The 12,124-nt window shown below is 44.1% G+C and overlaps 1 protein-coding gene across 1 annotated transcript in view; it reads right to left on the reverse strand.

Annotated features, from left to right (window-relative positions):
- BACE2 (beta-secretase 2) overlaps positions 1 to 12,124 on the reverse strand; it is a 288,765-nt gene that overhangs the window by 114,414 nt on the left and 162,227 nt on the right. The window contains exon 3 of the mRNA XM_078656817.1: positions 3,975 to 4,191. Coding sequence (XP_078512943.1) covers positions 3,975 to 4,191 — 217 coding nt within the window. The remainder of the gene's footprint in view (positions 1 to 3,974; positions 4,192 to 12,124) is intronic.

A 12,124-nucleotide genomic window follows, 5' to 3' on the forward strand; every position in this document is an offset into this window, starting at 1 on the left:
GTGTAGGTTTACAAATTCTCGAGTCTCTGTAGTCCCTGATATGGTCTGGTTTGTATCAAACAATGAGGATTTATAAAGTGCAGCAAATCACCTGTGAGGCAAGAGCATGAGAAAACACTAAGAAAAATAGTGGGAAAGGACGGAGAAAGCAGTGAAAAATTAGGCAAAAGCAGGAGAAAACACTCAGAAAAACAGGGAGTAAGCAGAGCTGCATCCGCACGGGGGAGCTGGGCCTGGGACCTTCAATGGGGTCACGCTGCGGCCTCCATTAAGTACGTCCTGGGAGAAATGAGTGGGGCTAGACAGCAGGCGGGAGCGGCAAACGAGGAAAACAAGCATTTGCAATGCCAAATATCAAAAAAAGCATTGGTTTGAAAAACAATGCTTATTTGGTGAAAGACCCCAAACAGCGCTTTCATTTTAATGGTGGAGATGGCCCTTCCTTTTGACGTGGCTCGTCTAAAGAAAGGGGCGTGTCCTTTATTAACATGCAAGCACGGCTTGGGGTGCTTGGAAACAACAAAAATGAGAACGTGAACAAGGAGCAAAATAAAAGACTTTTTTTTTTTTTTAAATTACCACATTTGGCACCGCAAATAAACCAAAACAGTGGCAACCCAGGTGGCGTGCTGAGCCATAAAAAAACAAATTCAAGCATTAGGAGTGAGCAAGTCCACAGCAGGCAGGTGAAAACAATTTAAACAAAACAGTGCTCGGAGGCTGTGAATAAAGCCTACTGAGAAACAACATGTTAGAGGGCTAGTCCTTATGGGAGGTTACAAGATGGGACAAGGCGGTCCTAAGGCGGGACTACTAAGGCTATTGACCAATGAAGAGCCAGAGTTTACAAAGGACAATGACACAAGCCAATGAAAAATATGGATGGAGAGTCGGTGGAGTTTCAAGTCCATGCTTGAATACTCTATGCATCGCAGAGCAGCACATGCGCTGCCCAAGCTTGAACACAAGAAAGTGCACTGGAATATTAAATGTAAAACAATGTACCAACTGGGGCAATGAGCCTAGTTGAAAATATTATCACATTAATAATAACTAAACATAACTAAATAACTCAACCTGAAACGACTGCATTCTTCAAAATGAAGATTTAGGTGGCACCCTGGTGTTCTTGGGCAATACATATCTCTCTGTGTAGACCCCAGCTCCAAAATATTAGATAATACATAAAAGGCAGGGAAGCCTAGAGGAGAGTTGGACTGGAGGGAGGTATGTATATCCCCAATTCCTCCACCCACCTACTCCTAAACTACTCCCTCAAGAAAACCAGTCTCTGCAGTTGCGCCATCTCTTGACAATTTCCAGTGGACACCTATAGTAGCTGGTGGGGTTAGAAAACCTACAGAGCACAGGCCGGGTAAAGAAGGAGATTACGAGGGTTGATGAATCAGGAAGGTGACAGGCTGGAGTCAGGCCACAGACCAAGGAACAACCAGTAGGTTGGAGAGAGGATAGCTATAGGGGTAGAGAGGGAAGGTACATAGACCGGTTCACCAACACGCTCCAATTTTATATCACTCTTGGTATAGGCACCACAATGAACTTAGTGTGTGCAAGGGGGTGGGGTCTCCTTGCTTGTCCCTGGATCAGTGTGACTGTGTATTCTAACCTTAAGTAGCAAGTAATATCACATTGGAGCTCTCAGAGCTTTTGCATTGATATCTCAGGAAACCCAAGTCAATGCAATATTTGTTCCAACCGTATATGCAATAATGGATTGCCATTTATTTTTATACCCAACAAAGGTGATACCAGCAAATTGACCAGGTACTGTAACAATTTTTGAAGTGTCTCCCGCTTATAACTGTTGCTTCTATGCTTTCATTTGCTCACATCACCCTGTGCACAACAAAAAACAGAAAACAATTGTTACAGCTTGAGTATCTTCTACGCAAAGCAAGTCACTTGTATGAAATTTTGATATGGCTTCTCCTCATTAGAGTCAAAACATCTCTAGCCTACATTTAGCCTAGGAATACAATTTCTATTTTGTAGCCATTCAAGGCTAGACTTGTGAAAATCATTCTATGGTTACATTTGTGTGTTAAGGTTGTTTTAGATTTTTATGTTAAGCTATTATTACACACGTGGTAAGCAACTATATGTCATTTGATGTCTGTCCTCAAGAGCTGGCAGATAAGCACTGAACAGTTTAGGAGAACCCTTGCGGAATGCCCTTGCCGGGCATGGATATAGCTGGATTCAAGCATCCAGTCTGTGCAAAGTGTGAACTGTAGGCAAGGAATGATTTGATCTGAGAGTGTGCAAAACCTTTAAAAACATAAGCCGCGTGTAAGTCTTTGCAGCAAAACAGAATGGTCCACGGTGTTAAAAGCGAGATTGGGTAGGATTAGAAGAGCTTCAGCATCATTGGATAGGTTTTCAGCAAGCTCTTCTGCAATGACTTCGTACTATGACCTTGACGGAAACCAGGTCCCTTGGTGTTGAGAAGTTAGTGGATTTGCAACAATGCTTAATTTGATGGTTACCAATTGGTTCAGCAATTTTGGGCATGGTAGCCAGGTTATAGTTAAGACAGACGTTAGAGACTATCTAGGCCCACATTCGCTTTTTTCCCTGCATTTTGTGATATTTACTTGCTTCAGTGGAAGTAGCACAACTTCCCATGAGAGGAAATCCTTAATGCAAAGAGGTACACTGTTGTATTAAAAGAAGGCGTGTAACAATGTTTAATGTGTTTCTCATGAGAGGAGAAGGTGAAGTAGCAGATTAAATACCCAGTTGTAGGCCATGAACCAGCTTGGAAGATTTTAATATTTTTTTAAATATAATAAACAAGACAGCCTTGCTACATGCTGCTGCCTGGGGTGATCTAACAGTACATTTGGTCCCTACTATCACAACTTTACATGCATAGACTGCCAACATATGTTTCACTACAATGCTGCTTCTTTAGGGCAACCTCTACAACAATCGACCTTTGCCAAAGTTTGCAGTGAGTAAGCACTTCTTTTCTCCTTGAAATTTTCAAAGCAATTTGTATAGATTCCATCTTTAACCACAGCTCACAATATTAGTCAATTAACAACTCCATTTAAGCTTTTGGATAATCACCTAGAGAGGTTACCATGCCAGTGTCATTAGAGAACCTTCCCAGAGGTCATTTAAAAAACATCTAAGACCCTTTCAAAAAACAAAAAAATAGCTTCTGCGCCAAAAGCTTAGATGCAGATGTAAAGAGAGAAATAGTGCACGCTGTGGTTCCCTTCAGTTATGTGTTCCCGTTTCAATCAATGGGCCAAATCGAACGACCTTTAAAAGTGTGAAAGATTTACATACCACAAAATATCATGCATGTTACATTTGTGTCAACAAGGCCCCATGTGGGCTATTTGGATAGTGAAGAAAACTATTACAAGACCCTATTTCAGTCGAACCATAAGAGCATGGTTCGACTGAAATAGGGTCTTGTAATAGTTTTCTTTGGCATTGGCATTCCTCAACGTAATAACGTTGAGGAATGCCAATGCTACAAATTTAGAGATGCCTTAGGCACAACAGTGACCGCTCCAACCATCCCAGGAGGTACAGAATAAGGTTTTTTTCAGCCCAAACATAACCCTTCACTGCCAAAGATTAACTAACACTCACAATGCTACAGGTTTCCAAAAGCTTGCAGGGTATTTACAGGTAACAGACAGCTTTCTGCCATCAGGGATCCTATTCCACACGGGTCTTTCATTTTAGACATTCCTTTAACCTGGAACTTCAGTCTAACTGAGGTGACCCAGGACTACAGTTCTCCTAAAACAATGATAAATGGAAGTCCAGGAATTAAAAACGTAGGTACCCGATGGCACGGATTAGATGGTTTAAATAGTTTTGAACATACTGCATTGTGCAACACTGCCCTATGAACCCCCACCTGGGTATCCAATGTCCTACAACATACTGCATAGCATCCATTGCCATTAGCGATAAAAAGGACATCTTACCTTAGCTAGGGTACCATATGCAAGTCCGAGGATGCCAATCCATTTAACTCCAGGTAGGAAGAAGCTCTCAGATTCAAGAATTGAAGCAATATTTATTGTGAAGTTGCCACTGAGTCCCTGGGGAACTGAGATGACATCTTGTCCGAGCACTCCAGTCCAGCTTCCTTGAGTGTACTGAACACTAACCTGGATTCCGAGCGAATGGTATGTGCTCGACCTGTAAATAAACAAGTAAAAATGACTGTGCCACGTAGTTCCAAACAATCATGGAAAATAAAGATAGATTTTTTTTTTAATGCGGAAAGCAATACGGATATTTAAACTGAGGCTAATGTGCGGAAACCTAGAGCGTTTAGACAATTGTTACTGAAAGGCTCAACTTGTGGCAAACTTGAAACACAAGCTTAGAAAACATGACAGTCCGAGGTTGCTTGTCCACTGTCTAATGTACTCAAAGTAAGTATCGACACAACCCACATTTCTTTGGTAGAAAGAATTCTACTTCAGTAAGTAAAAAAAAAAAAACCCTATTGCAAACTGAGAAAACCCTAGGAACAGCCTTCAACACAAAATGGGTAAGGAAAACATTTGCAGTAAGATAAAAAATGTTTTTAAAAGAAAGCATTTGCAAAGCTAAAACGTCATGCCTATTGGCTTTGCCGATGTAGACCTGTGGACCTACTGACTTTGACAATGCTTTTTGCTGGTGGTGTTCAGCATTGACAAACACAAAAAAGGGTATTGCTGATGCTGAAAAGCATCAAGAAAAAGCATAAAAGCGAAATGATGTATAGATGAGCTAGCATGTACTCCCCCTATTGTGCCTTGTGTGATGAAGTATATACAGGAATGCGTCACCTTACGTTGTAACGAGGACACCATTTAATTCTTTCTTTTGGGAATTTTCCATTCCAAGAGTGTGGTGCCAATTCTAAAACTGTAAATAAATGTAAAAAGAAACATTGGCAAAGTCAATAGGTGTCGCTCATGCAAGAGCAACTGGCTTTGCCAATATGGTGTAGTTATGCTGTACACCAGATTGGAGAATTGGAGAAGTGTGGCTCACTGGTTAGAGGAGGCAGACCTGGAAGCAGAGGTCAGCCCGGGACCAGGGTTCAATTCCCGGCTCGGCGGGGTCTTGAGTCCTAAAAAAATGTCCATGGACTCGACAATTCTCGCTCCGGTGCCTAATCGATTCACGGGTTCACACTCTGCGACTCTGGGCAATAGCTTGTTTAATCTCCACAACGGCCTCTCGCGGCGGGATGCCTGGCTTTCACCTTGCGGATACCCTGCTGGGGTTATCTCACAGGGGAATACCAGGACGGGTTCCCTAAGCAAGCGCTTAGAAACCGCTTGGTGATTTGCGCTATATAAATTCCTGTACATTTACATTTACATTGGCTAAAAGTTAGTGGCATAAAGGAGAGTGGCGTGGAGTAGGGTGTCGCAAAAGTAGATTCTCCTGGAGTAGATTGGGGTGTTATGAAGTGGTGTAGAGAGTCGTGAAGTGGTGTACAGTTGAGTCGCGTGGAGTGACATGGAGCAGTATAGAGTGGAGTTGCATAGTACAGAGTGTAGTGGAGGGAGTAGAGTGTCAGAGTGGAAGGGCGTATAGTGGAGTATAGTGTTGTAGAGTGGCATGGAGTGTTGTGGAATGGTGTAGAATGTCAAGGCGTAAAGGGTGTTGGGTAGAGTGTTGTAGAGTAGAGTGGGGTGTTATGAAGTGGTGTAGCGAGTCGTGAAGTGGTGTAGAGTGGAGTAGTGTGGAGTGTCATGGAGCGGTGTAGAGTGGAGTGGCATAGTACAGAGTGTAGTGGAGGGAGTAGAGTCAGAGTGGAAGGGCATAGAGTGGAGTATAGTGTCGTAGAGGGGCATGGAGTGTTGTTGAATGGTGTAGAGCGTTGAGGCGTAAAAGGTGTTGGGTAGAGTGGAGTAGATTTTCGTAGAGTGGTATAGAGTGATGCACAGTGCAGTGGCATAGAGTGTTGTAGATCAGAGTATAGTGGGGTAGAGTGCATTGTTTTTGAGTAACATGGTGTAGAATGCATTGGCATATAGCACATTGGGTAGAGTAGAGTGCAGTGATGCAGTGGAGATTGTTTCAGAGTAGAGTGAAGTGCCATAAAGTGAAATGGGGCATGATAGAGTGCAGCAGGGTAGAGTGGAGCGCGCGCAGAGGGGAGCGGCGCAGCACACAGGGGAGTGGCGCGCCGCACAGGGGAGTGGCGCGCCGCACAGGGGAGAGGCGCGCCGCACAGGGGAGAGGCGCGCCGCACAGGGGAGAGGCGCGCCGCACAGGGGAGAGGCGCGCCGCACAGGGGAGAGGCGCGCCGCACAGGGGAGAGGCGCACCGCACAGGGGAGTGGCGTGCCGCACTGGGGAGTGGCGCGCCGCACAGGGGAATGGAGTGCCGCAGAGTGGAATGCCATAGAGACACATAAACAGAAGTGGCGTAGGGTCGAATGGTGCAGAGTAGAGTGCAGTGAAGCAGTGTGAAGTGACGTAAAGTGGCTTGGTGTAGTGAGTGTGGTGCAGAGTGAACTGGGGTAAAGTGGAGTATGCATGGTATGGTAGTGCATTGTCAAAGAGCAGACACCTTCAATTGAAATCACAATTGCATTTGCCTGGATATACAGTTTAACTGATACAAGTTCACAGCGCACACACTATGTGTTGAAATGTCAGCACCTAATGTATTGATTTGTTTCCACCACACTTCAGAATTACCCCTGGTAGCAGCAAGATTGTCACATAAATCCTCTCACTTTGAAGTCGGAGAAAGAAAAGTAAACAATCAACCTCCCTCCGAAAATGGAACCCGACTTCTAACCTCTGCCTTTGCATGCACAGCAAATGTGGCAAGATAGGAACCAGATTTAAAGCCCTGTTTACAGAAAGGGAGTACTCTGAAGGATACTGTAAGTAAGTTAGAGTTCGTCCCATCCGTTGCCCAAACTTTGACAGCATAAAACAAATAAAGCCAGCAAATAAAAAGCAAGAAAATGTGAGTTACAAATGAAAAAGCCAATGGTAAGCACCGGTTGGAGTGCATTCCCAGGAAACCTTTCCGAATGTCCCAAAGATGTCGTCAGCAAACCAGAAAGCAGCACTGCCTGGTATGCTTCAAACGAATACGTTAAAATGTACACCCAAGTGCGTTTTTATAAAGAAGTAGCCTGGCAGTAAATTGCAATGGTGGGAGCCTCCAAAAAGAAAAAGAAAACACTTTTCAAAAGCATGGAATGGAGAAAGGGGAGGGTTGGAAGGAAAATTAAACTCTGCCAAGCAGCATGAGCAGCCAGGAATAGATGAGAAACATAGGGGGTTAAAATACAATAAATAAATAGAAATAAAAACCCCAAAAAATGCAAAGTGGGAAAGAGTGATGGGGCGAGTGGAGAAAGAAGTATGGAGGTGTCAATACCTGGGGGACCTCCCTACCTCCACCTCCCTCCCTAGAGCTTCAGGGGCTGATATCCAACTCCCTGGTGCAAGAACTTAGTTCAATGCACCAATACGAATTAGAAATATTTTGAATAATGTAATTAGTCCCGACTGCACGAAGAATCAGACACCTTCCTCTCAAGACCTTTGTGATAGTCTGGCAAGGTTTTTCAATGACCAAATTAGAACTATCATTGATGACCTTGGTGGGGGACCTCCGGCAACCTGAGTCAGAAATCATAGATATCAACTGTCTCAGTGGCAGTGCTATGAGGTTCAGAGGTTCAGAGGTCAGAGAGTCAGTCTATCAATAATCTAACTGAGTTTGTGCCACTGGCAGTAGAGGATTTTGGTAGGGTGGCTCTAGGTATCTCTTCTGGATCACCTTTGGACCCTCTGCCACAGAAAATCTGGAAAGAGTTTGAAGCAGAGTTGTTCCCTACACTTCGGCTAATCTGTAACCAGTCTCTTCTTAATGGAGTGGTCCGGTCCCACGGGAAACAGGCACTGGTCCACGTTGGACCCTGCCAGCCCTAAAAACTATAGGCAGATTTCCCTTCTGCCTTTTCCTGCCAAAATTGTAGAAAGAGTGGTTGTGATCTCTTTCAAAACATCTGGAAATGAACAAAATCTTCGAGGACGTACAATTTGGCTTCCGGCCTGCTCATGCCACTGAGACGGCCTTGGTGACCGTGATGGATGACCTACGGATGCGGGCAGACAGGGGTCAAGCAGCAGTTCTTATCCTGCTTGACCTGTCTGCCGCATTCGATACGGTCAACCATGCCATCCTGCTGAGGGGGCCGAGGGAGGTAGGGGTGACTAGCCTTGCTTAGAGCTGGTTTCAATCCTTTCTTTCAGAAAGGAGACAAGCGGTGACCCTTCCCCTTACCAATCTACCTTTACCAACATCACGCAAGTCGTGCCCCAGGGCTCCGCAATTAGCCCAAATGTATTTAATATCTACATGAAACCTCTGATTGCGGTCATAAAGGCACATAACATTAACATCATATATTATGCAGATGACACGCAACTGATTCTCTCCTTAGAGGGAGATCAGGCGACATCTCTGGAAGTGTTTCATGGCTGCCTGCATGCTATGGCTCATTGGTTGAGGGAAAACTCATTGCAATTTAATGCTGAAAAGACCGAGGTGCTCTATTGTTCAGTGGGGAAGGTTAATTCTGTGCTGCCTGGAAATTTCTAGCTCTTAGATACATCAACTGCACTGAGGCCAGTGGAGAAGGTTCGGAACCTGGGCGTTATGTTTAATAACAAACTAATGTTAGAGGCTCAGGTTAATTAAACTGTGAGAATTGTTTCACCATTATTAGAACTTTGCAGAAAATGTTCCCCCTGTTGCCTTCCCATGTGCGAGCGCTAGTAGTACAAAATACTAGATTAAGCAGATTAGATTACTGCAACACGCTGCTGTTAGAGTCCCCGAAATATCTTTCAGATAGACTTGAGGATTCAAGCTAGCCTTGGGATGGCCCAGAGGTTCCTCCTCATTGGCTTTGGTGGCGCTGCATTGGCTGCCGATATGACAAAGAATCCAGTTTAAATCTCTCTGCTTAGTGTTCAGGTCCCTGCATGGCACTGGACCTGTATCCATGCAGAGAAAGTTTGAATGGTACGTACCAGGGAGAAGCCTCCGCTCCTCTTCGGCCAGACTGGTGAAAGTACCGGGATTCAAGAAAGTAAAATCAGGTGGCAGAGCCTTTGGCGTATCAGCCGCCAGGTTATGGAATGAGCTTCCACTGGAACTGAGACAAGTCAGGGATCTTCTTCCCTTTAGGAAGAGATTAAAAACGTGGCTGTTCCCCAAAGTCTAGTTTTGTTGTCAGCTCCCGGAGCATACCCACAAATTGTGCATTCTAAATGTCAGCGCCAGGATGCCCGTTAGGTGACAGAGCGCTTTACAAGTTAGATAAATGAATACATAAATATATCCAGTGGACAGCAACCTGTACACAACCCAATGAGACAAATCACTGAGCAGTATTGTGCAAGAAGTATTTCTGGCACTGATCAGTTCCACTAGATGAGTTCAGGGACACAGTAGAATCCCAAACCCTCTTTTGTAAATGAATAACACATTCAAAATACAAATTAGAAACAGAGGATATACTTTAAAATGTTTATTTGCAAAACTCAAATCTTGTGCATTGAAAATGAAAGGTAACCACCCAGAATGTGAAAATAAATGCAGCAGTAGGTGACATGGCCAGAAAAAACAATGTGAACATTCCTAGCATGGTTAGCAAGTTCCTAACATCCTTTAGCTACTTCTAAGCGCCATGCTAAATTATAGCAGTAGCAATCAATAGGGGGCAACATGGGGTAGTGTGAGGGTGAAAGAAGCTCACAGGAGAGAGGACAAGAAAACTTGCATTTCCGTAAATGTAAGAAAAATGTAGAGACCTCAGTGTGAGCCATGGAAGGTTAGAAATCACCCAGTCATTAAAAAAAAAACCACATATTTAAAAGAGATTTATAATACATACAGCTACCCCAAGAAGTTTACGAGTACAAAGCATAAAGAAGGTGGTATCTAGGTACATCAAATGTAAAAAGCCAAGTCTTCAGGCCCTTGCGGAAAGCAATTAGTGACTTCAGTTTCTCAACAAGACTGGGAGGGAATGCCACAGTTTCAGGCCCAAATATACATCAGAGTGCTCTTTCATACGAACCAAACGGAACATAGGCACAAGAAACAAGGACTGATTCATTGATCTCAATGCTTGAGTGGGCTGATAAAGCACCTAAGAAATCCAGAACGTGGTTCTAATCCAAGTTTAGCATTGAACATGCAGCATAAGGCTTTGAATTTAATACAATTAGAAATCGTAAGCCAATGCAGCTTGCAAAGAAGAGGGGAAACCGAGGCAAATTTGGGAAACTGGTTCAGAAGCCTGACGGCAGCGTTCTGACCTGCAATTGACGAATCGTTGTCTTATCGGTTTCCAGATATAACGCATTGCCATAATCTAGTCTGGATAAGCCTGAATCACAGTCCTTTGGGCCATTGAAGGAATCATCCAGATGATCAGCTTTTGCCACTTGAGCACTGCAAAACAAGTAGCCATCACCTGAGGCTTCATGGATAAATTATCATCCAAAAAAGCCCAGATTTTTAACCTTAGGGAAGGGAGTAAGCAAGCCCCTCCTAGAGATTTCGCCGAACGTTGGGGACCGAGGAGATGAGAGTTCTAGCCCAGAGTCCTGACCTCTGGTTTATCACCATTGTGCTTGAGCAAGTTTTTGGTCATCCATAAGGAGACATGGCTCAAGCCCAGGTTAAAATCAGACGGTCCATGATTCTGTTTGGATGACAAAGTAAAGATTACCTGTGTGTCATCTGTGCATGAGAAAAAGGATCAGGCCACAGCTCTTCACAATATCTGCCAAAGGGTGGATGTAAATGTTAAACACAAGGCTCAAAACTGAGCCCTGAGGGACTCCTGGGCTAAAACTTGTGGTTCCGACCTGGCACTAGATGAGAAAACTTGAAACAAACATTCTTTTAAAAAAAAGATGTAAGCCATGCATAGCTGAACCTTCAAGGCTTAGTGACCTCAGTCTTTCCACCAGGATGGAATGGGACACCATATCGAAGTCCGTGCTAAAATCTAATCAAATAAGCGCAACTTTTCCGCCCCTTAAAGTATGGTAAAGAAGTTATTCACCAGGTGAAAAACAAACAAAAGATGAGGAAGGAGAGCCAATGAACTGGAAGTAGGCAAATGGACTTACAAGAAAGTCAACCAATGATGAGCAGTGGGTTGGCACACTGCAAGTACTGTTATTGTCCACAACAAACTACTAATGCGGTCAGTAGCTGAGATCTAAAACAGTCTGCTATGCTTGTCTTATGCTGTTCCCATGTGATGTCACGCCTGGGTACAGAGGCTATCTGATCTCTTCTTGCATAGCCTCTCCTTTTACTGCATTATGTTTCCTCCTATACTGATGCCATCCCTACCTTCCAGTAACTCTGGAAGTGGCATGTGTAGTGAAGAAGCAGCTGCAGTTACAGAAGTCAGCAAGTCCGTGCCCTCCCCCTGTCCCACTGTGCTGTGTGTAAGCAGGTGGGCCAATGTAGTTCTTGCTCCATCACACCAAATCACTTTTAACTTGTGGGTAAGAAGGGGCCCAGCAGAGGGAAAAGCTTTGGGGTGGAGAGAGAAGAGAGGAATTTGAAATGGAGAGTTTGGGTTCGAGGTGTAAAAGGTTGGGGGAGGAAGAAAGGGAAGTGTAGAGACTCATAATTTGGCTCATCAGTGATCAAAGACCAGTATTTAAGCCCTTGGTTTGCAGCTGAGACCTAAAAAGTCAAAGCATTGCAGCACACAGTTTTCTCTCTCTGATGCCCAGACCTATTGTTTATTACCCATATATATGTGAAATGGGCAATGTGCCAGCCCATTGCTTGTGATTGGATTGCTTCACTATCTGTCTCCCTTCTCTGCTCATGAATCAATGGCTTTCTTGCTTATTCACGTGTATGTCCAATCACAGGAAAATTTTGGCCTCACAGTGTTCCGATTGGTTGACTTGTATCCTTCCATTGCAGACCTTCGTTACATTCAGGGAGCTACTCTTTTTCTAAACACTATCCATGGGAGTAACACTGTTTTCTTGATCTCTCTTATGTTTCTCCCCCTTTCAATTGGTCTGCACCCCCTCGCTCTCCTTGT

This window comes from Lissotriton helveticus, chromosome 8 (genome assembly GCF_964261635.1).
Source record: "Lissotriton helveticus chromosome 8, aLisHel1.1, whole genome shotgun sequence".
Lineage (NCBI taxonomy): Eukaryota > Metazoa > Chordata > Amphibia > Caudata > Salamandridae > Lissotriton > Lissotriton helveticus.